The sequence below is a fragment of the Haliotis rufescens genome, unplaced genomic scaffold (genome assembly GCF_023055435.1).
Source record: "Haliotis rufescens isolate VD_foot unplaced genomic scaffold, xgHalRufe1.0.p SCAF_5, whole genome shotgun sequence".
Classification (NCBI taxonomy): Eukaryota; Metazoa; Mollusca; class Gastropoda; order Lepetellida; family Haliotidae; genus Haliotis; species Haliotis rufescens.
Window position 1 is genome coordinate 28,981,358 of NW_025964223.1, and position 20,763 is coordinate 29,002,120.

At 42.3% G+C, this 20,763-nt stretch overlaps 1 protein-coding gene across 2 annotated transcripts in view; it reads right to left on the bottom strand.

Moving 5' to 3' along the window:
- Positions 1 to 20,763, bottom strand: part of LOC124116892 (probable ATP-dependent RNA helicase DDX10) — a 90,209-nt gene that overhangs the window by 19,262 nt on the left and 50,184 nt on the right. For both annotated transcript variants that reach the window (XM_048383814.1, XM_048383813.1), the window contains exons 12-15: positions 14,633 to 14,720; positions 11,840 to 11,928; positions 3,896 to 4,481; positions 820 to 945 (exon numbers count right to left, since the gene is read on the bottom strand). In XM_048383814.1, coding sequence (XP_048239771.1) covers positions 820 to 945; positions 3,896 to 4,481; positions 11,840 to 11,928; positions 14,633 to 14,720 — 889 coding nt within the window. The remainder of the gene's footprint in view (positions 1 to 819; positions 946 to 3,895; positions 4,482 to 11,839; positions 11,929 to 14,632; positions 14,721 to 20,763) is intronic.

Here is a 20,763-nt window from a genome sequence, read left to right on the forward strand (position 1 = left end):
AAACCACAAACAAGAGGATACATCAAGCAGGGAAAGGATACATGGAGGTAACACCACCTGAAGTCAAAGATTGATGACAATACAAGGTAAGTAGAACTCAGTTCCAATAATATGTCTGTCTGTAAGGCAGGCGGGTTATGCCTCCGGCTCGTGGTATAAAACCTAACACGCGACGCATAAAACCCCATGTACCCCTCGTGATCCTGCTACAACTTATAGTGTAGTGTCAGGTATGGTAAAACATGAGCATTTCTGATTAAATGCAATGTCTTTATACTGATGCTACACTTACTAGGCCCACCTGGACTGTGTCCGCCTCCCCCACCTTACCGTTTGGCGCCACTGTCCACGCCTGCTGTCATACAGTGAAGACTATGTGGGAGTAGTGGCCAAGGGGGATAACTTGTGGATGCCTAGGCACGGGCTGTAGAATGTTTCAACTGTCTCTTCGTTCCAGTACTGTCTGATTGCATAAGGTAGGGAAGCTAAAGCACTGTGTAGCATCAGGTAAGGTAAAACATAGCCTAATTTCAGCAATTCGCATCAGAACCTAAACACTCACACAATAGTTGAACTCTTTCTTCCATGAATAGAAAATACATATATGTTTAAGTAGAATGCACCTTTAAAGATTGCAAATATGTATTCACCGTTACAAATCGCAAGTGAATTCTGAGTGTCAAAGTCACATGATTTGTATACTCTGAAGTTATGCTCTCATGGTCAAGTCTTTGTGTCTCTAAATGCAACTAAATTAAACAGAAAGTTATAATATTCTGTAGCTGAAACAATGTCATTTAACAACAAAAGTTTGATTACCTCCCCTGCTTCATCAAACTTGACCTTGGTATTAAGTTGGATGTTTTTCTTAAGCAGTTTCTTTACAGCTTTTGCTTTCGTTGTGGGTTTCTTCTTGGCAAGGCTTTCTTTCTTCCTCGTCACCATCTGCCGAAAAAAATATCTGATCACTACTGGTGATACAGGATACCCAGTGACTCCACCCCAACAGTCTCCATCACTGCCTCTCCATCACTGCCTATCCATCACTGCCACTACATGCATCAACCCCTTGCAGTGACCATCACAGGTCTACAGTATATCTGACCACTACTGGCAACATAACTACAGTGACATCACTCCTCACATTCTCCCCCTGCAGTGACCATCACAGGTCTACAGTATATCTGACCACTACTGGCAACATAACTACAGTGACATCACTCCTCACAGTCTCCCCCTGCAGTGACCATCACAGGTCTACAGTATATCTGACCACTACTGGCGACATAACTACAGTGACATCACTCCTCACAGTCTCCCCCTGCAGTGACCATCACAGGTCTACAGTATATCTGACCACTACTGGCAACATAACTACAGTGACATCACTCCTCACAGTCTCCCCCTGCAGTGACCATCACAGGCCTACAGTATATCTGACCACTACTGGCAACATAACTACAGTGACATCACTCCTCACAGTCTCCCCCTGCAGTGACCATCACAGGTCTACAGTATATCTGACCACTACTGGCAACATAACTACAGTGACATCACTCCTCACAGTCTCCCCCTGCAGTGACCATCACAGGTCTACAGTATATCTGACCACTACTGGCAACATAACTACAGTGACATCACCCCTCACAGTCTCCCCCTGCAGTGACCATCACAGGTCTACAGTATATCTGACCACTACTGGCAACATAACTACAGTGACTTCACCCCTCACAGTCTCCCCCTGCAGTGACCGTCACAGGTCTACAGTATATCTGACCACTACTGGCAACATAACTACAGTGACATCACTCCTCACAGTCTCCCCCTGCAGTGACCATCACAGGTCTACAGTATATCTGACCACTACTGGCGACATAACTACAGTGACATCACTCCTCACAGTCTCCCCCTGCAGTGACCATCACAGGTCTACAGTATATCTGACCACTACTGGCAACATAACTACAGTGACATCACTCCTCACAGTCTCCCCCTGCAGTGACCATCACAGGCCTACAGTATATCTGACCACTACTGGCAACATAACTACAGTGACATCACTCCTCACAGTCTCCCCCTGCAGTGACCATCACAGGTCTACAGTATATCTGACCACTACTGGCAACATAACTACAGTGACATCACTCCTCACAGTCTCCCCCTGCAGTGACCATCACAGGTCTACAGTATATCTGACCACTACTGGCAACATAACTACAGTGACATCACCCCTCACAGTCTCCCTCTGCAGTGACCATCACAGGTCTACAGTATATCTGACCACTACTGGCAACATAACTACAGTGACATCACCCCTCACAGTCTCCCTCTGCAGTGACCATCACAGGCCTACAGTATATCTGACCACTACTGGCAACATAACTACAGTGACATCACTCCTCACAGTCTCCCCCTGCAGTGACCATCACAGGTCTACAGTATATCTGACCACTACTGGCAACATAACTACAGTGACATCACTCCTCACAGTCTCCCCCTGCAGTGACCATCACAGGTCTACAGTATATCTGACCACTACTGGCAACATAACTACAGTGACATCACCCCTCACAGTCTCCCCCTGCAGTGACCATCACAGGTCTACAGTATATCTGACCACTACTGGCAACATAACTACAGTGACTTCACCCCTCACAGTCTCCCCCTGCAGTGACCGTCACAGGTCTACAGTATATCTGACCACTACTGGCAACATAACTACAGTGACATCACTCCTCACAGTCTCCCCCTGCAGTGACCATCACAGGTCTACAGTATATCTGACCACTACTGGCGACATAACTACAGTGACATCACTCCTCACAGTCTCCCCCTGCAGTGACCATCACAGGTCTACAGTATATCTGACCACTACTGGCAACATAACTACAGTGACATCACTCCTCACAGTCTCCCCCTGCAGTGACCATCACAGGCCTACAGTATATCTGACCACTACTGGCAACATAACTACAGTGACATCACTCCTCACAGTCTCCCCCTGCAGTGACCATCACAGGTCTACAGTATATCTGACCACTACTGGCAACATAACTACAGTGACATCACTCCTCACAGTCTCCCCCTGCAGTGACCATCACAGGTCTACAGTATATCTGACCACTACTGGCAACATAACTACAGTGACATCACCCCTCACAGTCTCCCTCTGCAGTGACCATCACAGGTCTACAGTATATCTGACCACTACTGGCAACATAACTACAGTGACTTCACCCCTCACAGTCTCCCCCTGCAGTGACCATCACAGGTCTACAGTATATCTGACCACTAGTGGCAACATAACTACAGTGACATCACCCCTCACAGTCTCCCCCTGCAGTGACCATCACAGGTCTACAGTATATCTGACCACTACTGGCAACATAACTACAGTGACTTCACCCCTCACAGTCTCCCCCTGCAGTGACCGTCACAGGTCTACAGTATATCTGACCACTACTGGCAACATAACTACAGTGACATCACTCCTCACAGTCTCCCCCTGCAGTGACCATCACAGGTCTACAGTATATCTGACCACTACTGGCGACATAAGTACAGTGACATCACTCCTCAGTCTCCCCCTGCAGTGACCATCACAGGTCTACAGTATATCTGACGACTACTGGCAACATAACTACAGTGACTTCACCCCTCACAGCCTCCCCCCCTCACAGTCTCCCCCTGTCTGTGCCATCAAAGGTCTACAGTATATCTGACCACTACTGGCGACATAACTACAGTGACTTCACCCCTCACAGCCTCCCCGTGCAGTGACCATCACAGGTCTACAGTATATCTGACCACTACTGGCGAACAAAGAAATATAAGCAATGTTGATATTGTAAAGCATCCGAACCCACATAAAACCAAACTGCACTTTTTGCCGTACCTCATCCTCACTGTCTTCATCCTCCACATGTATTGTGCGTTTAACTCTAAACAGATCATCGTCGTCATCCACATCAAATCTAAAAGGTACACTACGATCAGTCTTCCGAGACTTGACTTTAGCATTCATGTTAGTCCTTTCTGCCTCTTTATCTGAATGAGACTCTACATCACTGTCTTCACTTTCTTCCTCTGAATCATCATCAGAATGAGACTCAACATCACTGTCTTCACTTTCATCTTTGTCTGTTTCACCATCCTCACTTTCTGATGTATCAGAAGTCCTATTACTTATCAAAGATTTCAAAACGTGTTGATTTCCCTGCATGCTAGTAGACGACTCATTAAACTTTCTTTGAATTATCTGCTGCAGATTGCCCTCATCCTCATCCCCCGATGAAGCGCTGGAGGAGCCCTCAGGACGACCCTCCCTCCCTGATGTCCCAGTGGCGGCATGTGTGGCCCTCATCAACACCTTGGTACTTGTCTTCTGCTTTTCCTGATGCTTGTCTTGAAGTCGTTCCTGGCGCCGCTTCTGATCTCGCTGCAAGAATCTCACTCGCGGCACAACAGCCAAGCCCAGCGATCTGAAGCAAAGGAATGTTTGCTGTAACTCCCACATATCACTTACTCACAAAAAGCCTTTAGAGAATACTCCATTGGGGTCTGTCAACCAGAGATACCATATCACACATCAGGTGTAAGTTATGTGTGTTCAATGTCACACCTGAAAAGGTGTGGAAAAGGGAATGTGTGCTTACTATGGTGAGATATGGTTCTGTATGAATACCAAACCATCTGTTCATTCAGAACACACGGTAAATAGTTCCAAACATCTGAATACCAAACCATCTGTTTATTCAGAAAACACAGTAAATAGTTCCAAACATCTGAATACCAAACCATCTGTTCATTCAGAACACATGGTAAATAGTTCCAAACATCTGAATACTAAATCATCTGTTCATTCAGAACATACAGTCAATAGTTCCAAACATCTGAATACTAAACCATCTGTTCATTTAGAACACATGGTAAATAGTTCCAAACATCTGAATACCAAACCATCTGTTCATTCACAACACATGGTAAATAGTTCCAAACATCTGAATACTAAACCATCTGTTCAATCAGAACTCATGATAAATAGTTCCAAACATCTGAATACCACACCATCTGTTCATTCAGAACACATGGTAAATAGTTCCAAACATCTGAATACCAAACCATCTGTTCATTCAGAACACATGGTAAATAGTTCCAAACATCAGAATACCAAACCATCTGTTCAATCAGAACTCACGATAAATAGTTCCAAACATCTGAATACCACACCATCTGTTCATTCAGAACACATGGTAAATAGTTCCAAACATCTGAATACCAAACCATCTGTTGATTCAGAACACATGGTAAATAGTCCCAAACATCTGAAAACCAAACCATCTGTTTATTCAGAACACATGGTAAATAGTCCCAAACATCTGAATACCAAACCATCTGTTCATTCCGAACACATGGTAAATAGTCGCAAACATCTGAATACCAAACCATCTGTTCATTCACAACACATGGTAAATAGTTCCAAACTTATGAATACAAAAACCATCTGTTGATTCAGGACACATGGTAAATAGTTCCAAACATCTGAATACCAAACCATCTGTTCATTTAGAACACATGGTAAATAGATCCAAACATCTGAATACTAAACCATCTGTTGATTCAGAAGATACAGTCAATAGTTCCAAACATCTGAATACCAAACCATCTGTTCATTTAGAACACATGATAAACAGTTCCAAACATCTGAATACCAAACCATCTGTTCATTTAGAACACATGGTAAATAGTTCCAAACATCTGAATACTAAACCATCTGTTCATTCAGAACATACAGTCAATAGTTCCAAACATCTGAATACCAAACCATCTGTTCATTCAGAACACATGGTAAATAGTTCCAAACATCTGAATAACAAACCATCTGTTCATTCACAACACATGGTAAATAGTTCCAAACATCAGAATACCAAACCATCTGTTCAATCAGAACTCACGATAAATAGTTCCAAACATCTGAATACCACACCATCTGTTCATTCAGAACACATGGTAAATAGTTCCAAACATCTGAATACCAAACCATCTGTTCATTCAGAACACATGGTAAATAGTTCCAAACATCTGAATACCAAACCATCTGTTCAATTAGAACACATGGTAAACAGTTCCAAACATCTGAATACTAAACCATCTGTTCATTCAGAACATACAGTCAATAGTTCCAAACATCTGAATACCAAACCATCTGTTGATTCAGGACACATGGTAAATAGTTCCAAACATCAGAATACCAAACCATCTGTTCATTCAGGACACATGGTAAATAGTTCCAAACATCTGAATACCAAACCATCTGTTCATTCAGAACACATGGTAAATAGTCCCAAACATCTGAATACCAAACCATCTGTTCATTAACAACACATGGTAAATAGTTCCAAACTTATGAATACCAAACCATCTGTTCATTCACAACACATGGTAAATAGTTCCAAACATCTGAATACCAAACCATCTGTTCATTCAGGAGACAAGGTAAATAGTTCCAAACATCTGAATACTAAACCATCTGTTCATTCAGAACACACGGTAAATAGTTCCAAACCTGTGAATACCAAACATCTGTTCATTCAGAACTCATGGTAAATAGTCCCAAACATCTGAATACCAAACCACCTGTTCATTCACAACACATGGTAAATAGTCCCAAGCATCTGAATACCAAACCATATGTTCATTTAGAACACAAGGTAAATAGTTCCAAACATCTGAATACTAAACCATCTGTTGATTCAGAACACATGGTAAATAGTCCCAAACATCTGAAAACCAAACCATCTGTTTATTCAGAACACATGGTAATTAGTCCCAAACATCTGAATACCAAACCATCTGTTCATTCCGAACACATGGTAAATAGTCGCAAACATCTGAATACCAAACCATCTGTTCATTCACAACACATGGTAAATAGTTCCAAACTTATGAATACAAAAACCATCTGTTGATTCAGGACACATGGTAAATAGTTCCAAACATCTGAATACCAAACCATCTGTTCATTTAGAACACATGGTAAATAGATCCAAACATCTGAATACTAAACCATCTGTTGATTCAGAAGATACAGTCAATAGTTCCAAACATCTGAATACCAAACCATCTGTTCATTTAGAACACATGATAAACAGTTCCAAACATCTGAATACCAAACCATCTGTTCATTTAGAACACATGGTAAATAGTTCCAAACATCTGAATACTAAACCATCTGTTCATTCAGAACATACAGTCAATAGTTCCAAACATCTGAATACCAAACCATCTGTTCATTTAGAACACATGGTAAACAGTTCCAAACATCTGAATACCAAATCATCTGTTGATTCAGAACATATGGTAAATAGTCCCAAACATCTGAATACCAAACCATCTGTTGATTCAGAAAACATGGTAAATAGTTCCAAACATCAGAATACCAAACCATCTGTTCATTCAGAACACATGGTAAATAGTTCCAAACATCTGAATACTAAACCATCTGTTCATTCAGAAGATACAGTCAATAGTTCCAAACATCTGAATACCAAACCATCTGTTCATTCAGAACACATGGTAAATAGTTCCAAACATCTGAATAACAAACCATCTGTTCATTCACAACACATGGTAAATAGTTCCAAACATCAGAATACCAAACCATCTGTTCAATCAGAACTCACGATAAATAGTTCCAAACATCTGAATACCACACCATCTGTTCATTCAGAACACATGGTAAATAGTTCCAAACATCTGAATACCAAACCATCTGTTCATTCAGAACACATGGTAAATAGTTCCAAACATCTGAATACCAAACCATCTGTTCAATTAGAACACATGGTAAACAGTTCCAAACATCTGAATACTAAACCATCTGTTCATTCAGAACATACAGTCAATAGTTCCAAACATCTGAATACTAAACCATCTGTTCATTTAGAACACATGATAAATAGTTCCAAACATCTGAATACCAAACCATCTGTTCATTTAGAACACATGGTAAATAGTTCCAAACATCTGAATACTAAACCATCTGTTCATTCAGAACATACAGTCAATAGTTCCAAACATCTGAATACCAAACCATCTGTTGATTCAGGACACATGGTAAATAGTTCCAAACATCAGAATACCAAACCATCTGTTCATTCAGGACACATGGTAAATAGTTCCAAACATCTGAATACCAAACCATCTGTTCATTCAGAACACATGGTAAATAGTCCCAAACATCTGAATACCAAACCATCTGTTCATTAACAACACATGGTAAATAGTTCCAAACTTATGAATACCAAACCATCTGTTCATTCACAACACATGGTAAATAGTTCCAAACATCTGAATACCAAACCATCTGTTCATTCAGGAGACAAGGTAAATAGTTCCAAACATCTGAATACTAAACCATCTGTTCATTCAGAACACACGGTAAATAGTTCCAAACCTGTGAATACCAAACATCTGTTCATTCAGAACTCATGGTAAATAGTCCCAAACATCTGAATACCAAACCATCTGTTCATTCACAACACATGGTAAATAGTCCCAAGCATCTGAATACCAAACCATATGTTCATTTAGAACACAAGGTAAATAGTTCCAAACATCTGAATACTAAACCATGTGTTCATTTAGAACACATGGTAAACAGTTCCAAACATCTGAATACCAAACCATCTGTTCATTTAGAACACATGGTAAATAGTTCCAAACATCTGAATACTAAACCATCTGTTCATTCAGAGCATACAGTCAATAGTTCCAAACATCTGAATACCAAACCATCTGTTCATTCAGAACACATGGTAAATAGTTCCAAACATCTGAATACCAAACCATCTGTTCATTCACAACACATGGTAAACAGTTCCAAACATCTGAATACCAAATCATCTGTTGATTCAGAACATATGGTAAATAGTCCCAAACATCTGAATACCAAACCATCTGTTGATTCACAACACATGGTAAATAGTTCAAAACATCAGAATACCAAACCATCTGTTCATTCAGAACTCTTGATAAATAGTTCCAAACATCTGAATACCACACCATCTGTTCATTCAGAACACATGGTAAATAGTTCCAAACATCTGAATACCAAACCATCTGTTCATTGAGAACACATGGTAAATAGTCCCAAACATCTGAAAACCAAACCATCTGTTTATTCAGAACACATGGTAAATAGTTCCAAACATCTGAATACTAAACCATCTGTTCATTCACAACACATGGTAAATAGTTCCAAACATCTGAATACCAAACCATCTGTTCATTCACAACACATGGTAAACAGTTCCAAACATCTGAATACCAAATCATCTGTTCATTCAGAACATATGGTAAATAGTCCCAAACATCTGAATACCAAACCATCTGTTCATTCAGAACACATGGTAAATAGTTCCAAACATCAGAATACCACACCATCTGTTCATTCAGAACACATGGTAAATAGTTCCAAACATCTGAATACCAAACCATCTGTTCATTGAGAACACATGGTAAATAGTCCCAAACATCTGAATACCAAACCATCTGTTTATTCAGAACACATGGTAAATAGTCCCAAACATCTGAATACCAAACCATCTGTTGATTTAGGACACATGGTAAATAGTTCCAAACATCTGAATACCAAACCATCTGTTCATTTAGAACACATGGTAAATAGATCCAAACATCTGAATACTAAACCATCTGTTCATTCAGAAGATACAGTCAATAGTTCCAAACATCTGAATACCAAACCATCTGTTCATTTAGAACACATGATAAAAAGTTCCAAACATCTGAATACCAAACCATCTGTTCATTTAGAACACATGGTAAATAGTTCCAAACATCTGAAAACTAAACCATCTGTTCATTCAGAACATACAGTCAATAGTTCCAAACATCTGAATACCAAACCATCTGTTCATTTAGAACACATGGTAAACAGTTCCAAACATCTGAATACCAAATCATCTGTTGATTCAGAACATATGGTAAATAGTCCCAAACATCTGAATACCAAACCATCTGTTGATTCAGAACACATGGTAAATAGTTCCAAACATCAGAATACCAAACCATCTGTTCATTCAGAACACATGGTAAATAGTTCCAAACATCTGAATACTAAACCATCTGTTCATTCAGAACATACAGTCAATAGTTCCAAACATCTGAATACTAAACCATCTGTTCATTCAGAACACATGGTAAATAGTTCCAAACATCTGAATACCAAACCATCTGTTCATTCACAACACATGGTAAATAGTTCCAAACATCTGAATACCAAACCATCTGTTCATTCACAACACATGGTAAACAGTTCCAAACATCTGAATACTAAACCATCTGTTCATTCAGAACATACAGTCAATAGTTCCAAACATCTGAATACTAAACCATCTGTTCATTCAGAACACATGGTAAATAGTTCCAAACATCTGAATACCAAACCATCTGTTCATTCACAACACATGGTAAATAGTTCCAAACATCAGAATACCAAACCATCTGTTCAATCAGAACTCATGATAAATAGTTCCAAACATCTGAATACCAAACCATCTGTTCATTCACAACACATGGTAAATAGTTCCAAACATCTGAATACCAAACCATCTGTTGATTCAGAACACATGGTAAATAGTTCCAAACATCTGAATACCAAACCATCTGTTCATTCAGGAGACAAGGTAAATAGTTCCAAACATCTGAATACTAAACCATCTGTTCATTCAGAACACACGGTAAATAGTTCCAAACCTGTGAATACCAAACATCTGTTCATTCAGAACTCATGGTAAATAGTCCCAAACATCTGAATACCAAACCACCTGTTCATTCACAACACATGGTAAATAGTCCCAAGCATCTGAATACCAAACCATATGTTCATTTAGAACACAAGGTAAATAGTTCCAAACATCTGAATACTAAACCATGTGTTCATTTAGAACACATGGTAAACAGTTCCAAACATCTGAATACCACACCATCTGTTCATTTAGAACACATGGTAAATAGTCCCAAACATCTGAATACTAAACCATCTGTTCATTCAGAACATACAGTCAATAGTTCCAAACATCTGAATACCAAACCATCTGTTCATTTAGAACACATGGTAAACAGTTCCAAACATCTGAATACCAAACCATCTGTTCAATCAGAACATATGGTAAATAGTCCCAAACATCTGAATACCAAACCATCTGTTTGTTCAGAACACACAGTAAATAGTTCCAAACATCTGAATACCTAACCATCTGTTCAATCAGAACTCATGGAAAATAGTTCCAAACATCTGAATACCAAACCATCTGTTTGTTCAGAACACACAGTAAATAGTTCCAAACATCTGAATACCAAACCATCTGTTCAATCAGAACTCACCATAAAAAGTTCCAAACATCTGAATACCAAACCATCTGTTCAATCAGAACTCACCATAAAAAGTTCCAAACATCTGAATACCAAACCATCTGTTCAATCAGAACTCACAAAAAAAAGTTCCAAACAAGCACAAAGTACACATGGCAGTCATGTGAGATATAGATTCAAAGAAATGACTGCCAGGTGAATGATTGTATCGGTTTACCTGCTACTAATGTTTTGATAATTGATAATTTAAATCATGTGAAACTACACATAGGAGAATGGGGATATATATCCCATCTTTGAATCAAGAAGTATGTTATTATGTTGAAACCTTTTAATTATTCTTATAAAATGTTAGGTTTCAGCTGTGTGTTCTAAAATAGAAATACCTTTACCATGCACAAACTGCATATTGAGAGTCTTTCCATAAATACTTGAAAACTCCTACCTGGCAAATTTGTCAATGTCCAACTTGCTGACATCAAACACAGCCTTGTTGCTCATAAGGAAGACCCCACGCAGGTAGGCAACGAACGCCTGCAACAAACGCCTGTTGTATTCACCTTGCAAGGATGCATAATCATCCCTAACAGATTGTTTCTCCTCCACAACTGACACACAAAGGATTCTGCATGATCACATTGATGAGTCAAGAGAAACTATGGGAAACTATGGGAAACCATATTATGGCTTCCTCAAGCAGGGCCTGCACTAAATGTACACAATGTTGTGAGCTGTGACATTACGTGTCATGTGACATACACCAGCAGAATCACAGTAATGTTGCATACATCTATCCCCCGGCCAGCAACAGCACTATCACAGACAGGTCTACAAGTATGCTAATACCATTGATAACCAAGTCACACACACCTTCCCTGTCAATATCACTGTATAGACTAAGGATAGTTCCATGTTAGGCTAAAAAAAAATATATATTTTTTTGGCTCTCAGGCACTGACGCATCATCACAAAGTCTGCTGCATGTTTCGTTTTTATTTCCATTTACCCAAAAAAATCAAATCCTTAAATATTCCACATCTCGACGAACGACCCCAAAAGTGAAATGCTACAATACTTAACAAGAGTCATCCGAAGATGACATATCCCCCCGACGTGGCATGTCGGGGCTACAAATTAAAAAGATTAAAACCTATAAATGACAAACTGCACTACTAGTGAACATGATTGATATGTGCATAAAGTTTGGTGAATCTCTGTCGCATTGTTTAGAAGATATGCTCCAGACGACGACATTACCCTTAGTTCATCAATCAAGTTAAATTGAAAAGAGAAAAAAAAAGAAAAAATCTGTTAATAGCAAAGGCACCACTACATAACCTGCTTGATAGGTGTAAAAACTTTTGAGAAGCTAAGTTGTATGGTTCGGGAGATTTGGTCCGGACAAGAGCACTACCCTAAAAGTTCATCATATTTCCATGGAAACGACAAAAATATAAAATTCTAAAAATCTCTAAATAGCCAAAGGCACTACTACTGAGCCTGATTGGTAAGTGTACCAAGTTTTGGGAAGCTAGGTTGTACAGTTTAGGAAATATGGTCCGGACAAACAATGATTACAGACGGACGGACTGACGGACATACTGATGGCTATATCCCCCCCCCCCCCTTATATGTCAGGGGGATAAAAACAATGTGATCTAATATAACGTGCAGTTACTTCCCTTTTCATGCGCACTGCTTTACTGCACATCTCGTGTGTTATCATGGTTACGGTCATGGCGGCAATAGGAGTTTGTGTGCTTGTTTTGATATTTTCAAATTTGGTCAATGAAAACATAAAATTTGCGATAAAACATCACCAGACATGATGATTTACAAATTCAATGGTATTTGTGTACTGTATGCGGGACAATGTTTCATATACAGAAATATTACATGTGTATTTGTCTCGTAAAAAAAGTGGAAAATATATACCCTGTCTATAAAGCAAAGTGGAATGAAGCACATCACAAGTGCATACAAAGTCCCTACATTTGCAATAAAAACGTGTTTGTCTTGCGCCAAAAAAAATTACATTGTATCCCTTCAGCAAATTCAGGAAAACGAACTGATTATAACAATTAAACTTGGCCAATACAAACTTGAAATTTGAGATAAAACATCAATAGACATGATGATTTACCGATTAAATTGTATTTCCTGTTCTGATTGGCATAGTTTTATATGCAGAGATTAAGATTACCGTTTGTCTTGTCTCGTAAACTAAGCAGCAATCAGCTGTACACACGTTTCTCAGAATCTACTGGTGATTCGGTCAAAAATTACCCAATAATATAACTTTAAAGAATTTTGATACAATGAGCAGAAGAATTGTATCGGAAACTATTATTTTATCAGGAATAATTTATTCCAATTTCATGTAAGTTGCAGCTTTACTATATATATGTGAAATAAATTAATAACCATAAGCGTAGCTCTTTGGTTCAGATGATCCCTATTTCCGGATATTTTTTCGTATTGAAGAATTTGACCGACTACTGTCGATGCTCCCATGGCCACGTTTGCGAAAACTTCATGTTGACATATAACAGTCAAACTACAACAAAAATGACTTTCAACGTATGGTTTTTATGATATATATATATCCATTCTCTATCCACTAAAGTTTGTTTCTAGGCGTCAATAGTGGTAATATGACCGTGGTTGCAGTAAATAACGGTGAATTGTGCGACCTTCTGATCACTTCACATACAATTTCGCCGAAATGAATTGAAATGTTGAATAAAATTAATAAAATAGATTACAAATATAAATCCAGAAATATTATGAACTCTTTTTACAACCAGACAGTGTAACTACATGATTAATTTTCGTACTTCAGCACAGATTTGCTGACATGGAATTTCCGGTGTTACATGCTCACAGTACTTAATGTGTTTGCGTTTGGGAAAAACCCCATTAAAACAAACTCTTCAACCCTGTGAGTAAGACGACCCCCATCCCCCTACACAACAATATATGGATTCGGATTCTTACTATATCGTACCCACCGAAAAAAAAAAAAGAAAAAAAAAGCCACCCGCCCGCAGGATATTTTCAAAAGCTATTGCCTGAGAACCAATTCTTTTTTTTTTCAGCCTTATATTTCTCATGTGAGTCGACAGCCCAAACAATGTCGTCAGAATATTCTCTTTAATATTGCAAGATGACCATGAAGCAAAGATGTTTTAGCAGGTCCATATTGTCTCCAGCAGTGCTGGCTGTGTGGCCTCCTCACCCTCTGAGCAATCTCCTTCAGTGCAGGTTCAGCGGCACACAGCGACTCCAGCTTGGGCTGCACACTGCTCAGCTTCTTGGTGTTCACCCTGCAACAAACACACTATCAGCATTGGCTCCACCCAAACACTCACCCTGCAACAAACACACTATCAGCACTGGCTCCACCCAAACACTCACCATGCAACAAACACACTATCAGCACTGGCTCCACCCAAACATTCACCCTGCAACACACACACTAACAGCATTGGCTCCACCCAAACACTCACCCTGCAACAAACACACTATCAGCACTGGCTCCACCCAAACATTCACGTTGCATAAAACACACTATCAGCACTGGCTCCACCCAAACACTCACCCTGCAACAAACAAACCATCAGCACTGGCTCCACCCAAACACTCACCCTGCAACAAACACACTATCAGCACTGGCTCCACCCAAACACTCACCCTGCAACAAACACACTATCAGCACTGGCTCCACCCAAACATTCACCCTGCAACAAACACACTATCAGCACTGGCTCCACCCAAACATTCACGTTGCATAAAACACACTATCAGCACTGGCTCCACCCAAACACTCACCCTGCAACAAACACACCATCAGCACTGGCTCCACCCAAACACTCACCATGCAACAAACACACTATCAGCACTGGCTCCACCCAAACATTCACCATGCAACAAACACACTATCAGCACTGGCTCCACCCAAACATTCACGCTGCATAAAACACACTATCAGCACTGGCTCCACCCAAACATTCACCATGCAACAAACACACTATCAGCACTGGCTCCACCCAAACATTCACGTTGCATTAAACACACTATCAGCACTGGCTCCACCCAAACATTCACCCTGCAACAAACACACTATCAGCACTGGCTCCACCCAAACATTCACCATGCAACAAACACACTATCAGCACTGGCTCCACCCAAACACTCACCCTGCAACAAACACACTATCAGCACTGGCTCCACCCAAACATTCACGCTGCATAAAACACACTATCAGCACTGGCTCCACCCAAACATTCACCCTGCAACAAACAAACTATCAGCACTGGCTCCACCCAAACATTCACCCTGCAACAAACACACTATCAGCATTGGCTCCACCCAAACACTCATCCTGCAACAAACACATTATCAGCACTGGCTCCACCCAAACACTCACCCTGCTACAAACACACTAACAGCATTGGCTCCACCCAAACATTCACCCTGCAACAAACACACTATCAGCACTGGCTCCACCCAAACATTCACGCTGCATAAAACACACTATCAGCACTGGCTCCACCCAAACATTCACCCTGCAACAAACACACTATCAGCACTGGCTCCACCCAAACATTCACCCTGCAACAAACACACTATCAGCATTGGCTCCACCCAAACACTCATCCTGCAACAAACACATTATCAGCACTGGCTCCACCCAAACACTCACCCTGCTACAAACACACTAACAGCATTGGCTCCACCCAAACATTCACCCTGCAACAAACACACTATCAGCACTGGCTCCACCCAAACACTCACCCTGCAACAAACACACTATCAGCACTGGCTCCACCCAAACATTCACGCTGCATAAAACACACTATCAGCACTGGCTCCACCCAAACATTCACCCTGCAACAAACACACTATCAGCACTGGCTCCACCCAAACATTCACCCTGCAACAAACACACTATCAGCACTGGCTCCACCCAAACACTCATCCTGCAACAAACACATTATCAGCATTGGCTCCACCCAAACACTCACCCTGCAACAAACACACTAACAGCATTGGCTCCACCCAAACATTCACCCTGCAACAAACACACTATCAGCACTGGCTCCACCCAAACACTCATCCTGCAACAAACACATTATCAGCATTGGCTCCACCCAAACACTCACCCTGCAACAAACACACCATCAGCACTGGCTCCACCCAAACACTCACCCTGCAACAAACACACTATCAGCACTGGCTCCACCCAAACATTCACGCTGCATAAAACACACTATCAGCACTGGCTCCACCCAAACACTCACCATGCAACAAACACACTATCAGCACTGGCTCCACCCAAACACTCACCCTGCAACAAACACACTATCAGCACTGGCTCCACCCAAACACTCACCCTGCAACAAACACACTATCAGCACTGGCTCCACCCAAACATTCACGCTGCATAAAACACACTATCAGCACTGGCTCCACCCAAACATTCACCCTGCAACAAACACACTATCAGCACTGGCTCCACCCAAACATTCACCCTGCAACAAACACACTATCAGCACTGGCTCCACCCAAACATTCACCCTGCAACAAACACACTATCAGCACTGGCTCCACCCAAACACTCATCCTGCAACAAACACATTATCAGCACTGGCTCCACCCAAACACTCACCCTGAAACAAACACACTATCAGCACTGGCTCCACCCAAACATTCACCCTGCAACAAACACACTATCAGCACTGGCTCCACCCAAACACTCACCCTGCAACAAACACACTATCAGCACTGGCTCCACCCAAACATTCACCCTGCAACAAACACACTATCAGCACTGGCTCCACCCAAACACTCACCCTGCAACAAACACACTAACAGCATTGGCTCCACCCAAACATTCACGCTGCAACAAACACACTATCAGCACTGGCTCAACCCAAACACTCATCCTGCAACAAACACATTATCAGCACTGGCTCCACCCAAACACTCACCCTGCACCAAACACACCATCAGCACTGGCTCCACCCAAACACTCACCCTGCAACAAACACACTATCAGCACTGGCTCCACCCAAACATTCACGCTGCATAAAACACACTATCAGCACTGGCTCCACCCAAACACTCACCATGCAACAAACACACTATCAGCACTGGCTCCACCCAAACACTCACCCTGAAACAAACACACTATCAGCACTGGCTCCACCCAAACATTCACCCTGCAACAAACACACTATCAGCACTGGCTCCACCCAAACATTCACCCTGCAACAAACACACTATCAGCACTGGCTCCACCCAAACATTCACCCTGCAACAAACACACTATCAGCACTGGCTCCACCCAAACACTCATCCTGCAACAAACACATTATCAGCACTGGCTCCACCCAAACACTCACCCTGAAACAAACACACTATCAGCACTGGCTCCACCCAAACATTCACCCTGCAACAAACACACTATCAGCACTGGCTCCACCCAAACACTCACCCTGCAACAAACACACTATCAGCACTGGCTCCACCCAAACATTCACCCTGCAACAAACACACTATCAGCACTGGCTCCACCCAAACACTCACCCTGCAACAAACACACTAACAGCATTGGCTCCACCCAAACATTCACGCTGCAACAAACACACTATCAGCACTGGCTCAACCCAAACACTCATCCTGCAACAAACACATTATCAGCACTGGCTCCACCCAAACACTCACCCTGCACCAAACACACCATCAGCACTGGCTCCACCCAAACACTCACCCTGCAACAAACACACTATCAGCACTGGCTCCACCCAAACATTCACGCTGCATAAAACACACTATCAGCACTGGCTCCACCCAAACACTCACCATGCAACAAACACACTATCAGCACTGGCTCCACCCAAACATTCACGTTGCATTAAACACACTATCAGCACTGGCTCCACCCAAACATTCACCCTGCAACAAACACACTATCAGCATTGGCTCCACCCAAACACTCATCCTGCAACAAACACATTATCAGCACTGGCTCCACCCAAACACTCACCCTGCTACAAACACACTAACAGCATTGGCTCCACCCAAACATTCACCCTGCAACAAACACACTATCAGCACTGGCTCCACCCAAACATTCACGCTGCATAAAACACACTATCAGCACTGGCTCCACCCAAACATTCACCCTGCAACAAACACACTATCAGCACTGGCTCCACCCAAACATTCACCCTGCAACAAACACACTATCAGCATTGGCTCCACCCAAACACTCATCCTGCAACAAACACATTATCAGCACTGGCTCCACCCAAACACTCACCCTGCTACAAACACACTAACAGCATTGGCTCCACCCAAACATTCACCCTGCAACAAACACACTATCAGCACTGGCTCCACCCAAACACTCACCCTGCAACAAACACACTATCAGCACTGGCTCCACCCAAACATTCACGCTGCATAAAACACACTATCAGCACTGGCTCCACCCAAACATTCACCCTGCAACAAACACACTATCAGCACTGGCTCCACCCAAACATTCACCCTGCAACAAACACACTATCAGCACTGGCTCCACCCAAACACTCATCCTGCAACAAACACATTATCAGCATTGGCTCCACCCAAACACTCACCCTGCAACAAACACACTAACAGCATTGGCTCCACCCAAACATTCACCCTGCAACAAACACACTATCAGCACTGGCTCCACCCAAACACTCATCCTGCAACAAACACATTATCAGCATTGGCTCCACCCAAACACTCACCCTGCAACAAACACACCATCAGCACTGGCTCCACCCAAACACTCACCCTGCAACAAACACACTATCAGCACTGGCTCCACCCAAACATTCACGCTGCATAAAACACACTATCAGCACTGGCTCCACCCAAACACTCACCATGCAACAAACACACTATCAGCACTGGCTCCACCCAAACACTCACCCTGCAACAAACACACTATCAGCACTGGCTCCACCCAAACACTCACCCTGCAACAAACACACTATCAGCACTGGCTCCACCCAAACATTCACGCTGCATAAAACACACTATCAGCACTGGCTCCACCCAAACATTCACCCTGCAACAAACACACTATCAGCACTGGCTCCACCCAAACATTCACCCTGCAACAAACACACTATCAGCACTGGCTCCACCCAAACATTCACCCTGCAACAAACACACTATCAGCACTGGCTCCACCCAAACACTCATCCTGCAACAAACACATTATCAGCACTGGCTCCACCCAAACACTCACCCTGAAACAAACACACTATCAGCACTGGCTCCACCCAAACATTCACCCTGCAACAAACACACTATCAGCACTGGCTCCACCCAAACACTCACCCTGCAACAAACACACTATCAGCACTGGCTCCACCCAAACATTCACCCTGCAACAAACACACTATCAGCACTGGCTCCACCCAAACACTCACCCTGCAACAAACACACTAACAGCATTGGCTCCACCCAAACATTCACGCTGCAACAAACACACTATCAGCACTGGCTCAACCCAAACACTCATCCTGCAACAAACACATTATCAGCACTGGCTCCACCCAAACACTCACCCTGCACCAAACACACCATCAGCACTGGCTCCACCCAAACACTCACCCTGCAACAAACACACTATCAGCACTGGCTCCACCCAAACATTCACGCTGCATAAAACACACTATCAGCACTGGCTCCACCCAAACACTCACCATGCAACAAACACACTATCAGCACTGGCTCCACCCAAACACTCACCCTGAAACAAACACACTATCAGCACTGGCTCCACCCAAACATTCACCCTGCAACAAACACACTATCAGCACTGGCTCCACCCAAACATTCACCCTGCAACAAACACACTATCAGCACTGGCTCCACCCAAACATTCACCCTGCAACAAACACACTATCAGCACTGGCTCCACCCAAACACTCATCCTGCAACAAACACATTATCAGCACTGGCTCCACCCAAACACTCACCCTGAAACAAACACACTATCAGCACTGGCTCCACCCAAACATTCACCCTGCAACAAACACACTATCAGCACTGGCTCCACCCAAACACTCACCCTGCAACAAACACACTATCAGCACTGGCTCCACCCAAACATTCACCCTGCAACAAACACACTATCAGCACTGGCTCCACCCAAACACTCACCCTGCAACAAACACACTAACAGCATTGGCTCCACCCAAACATTCACGCTGCAACAAACACACTATCAGCACTGGCTCAACCCAAACACTCATCCTGCAACAAACACATTATCAGCACTGGCTCCACCCAAACACTCACCCTGCACCAAACACACCA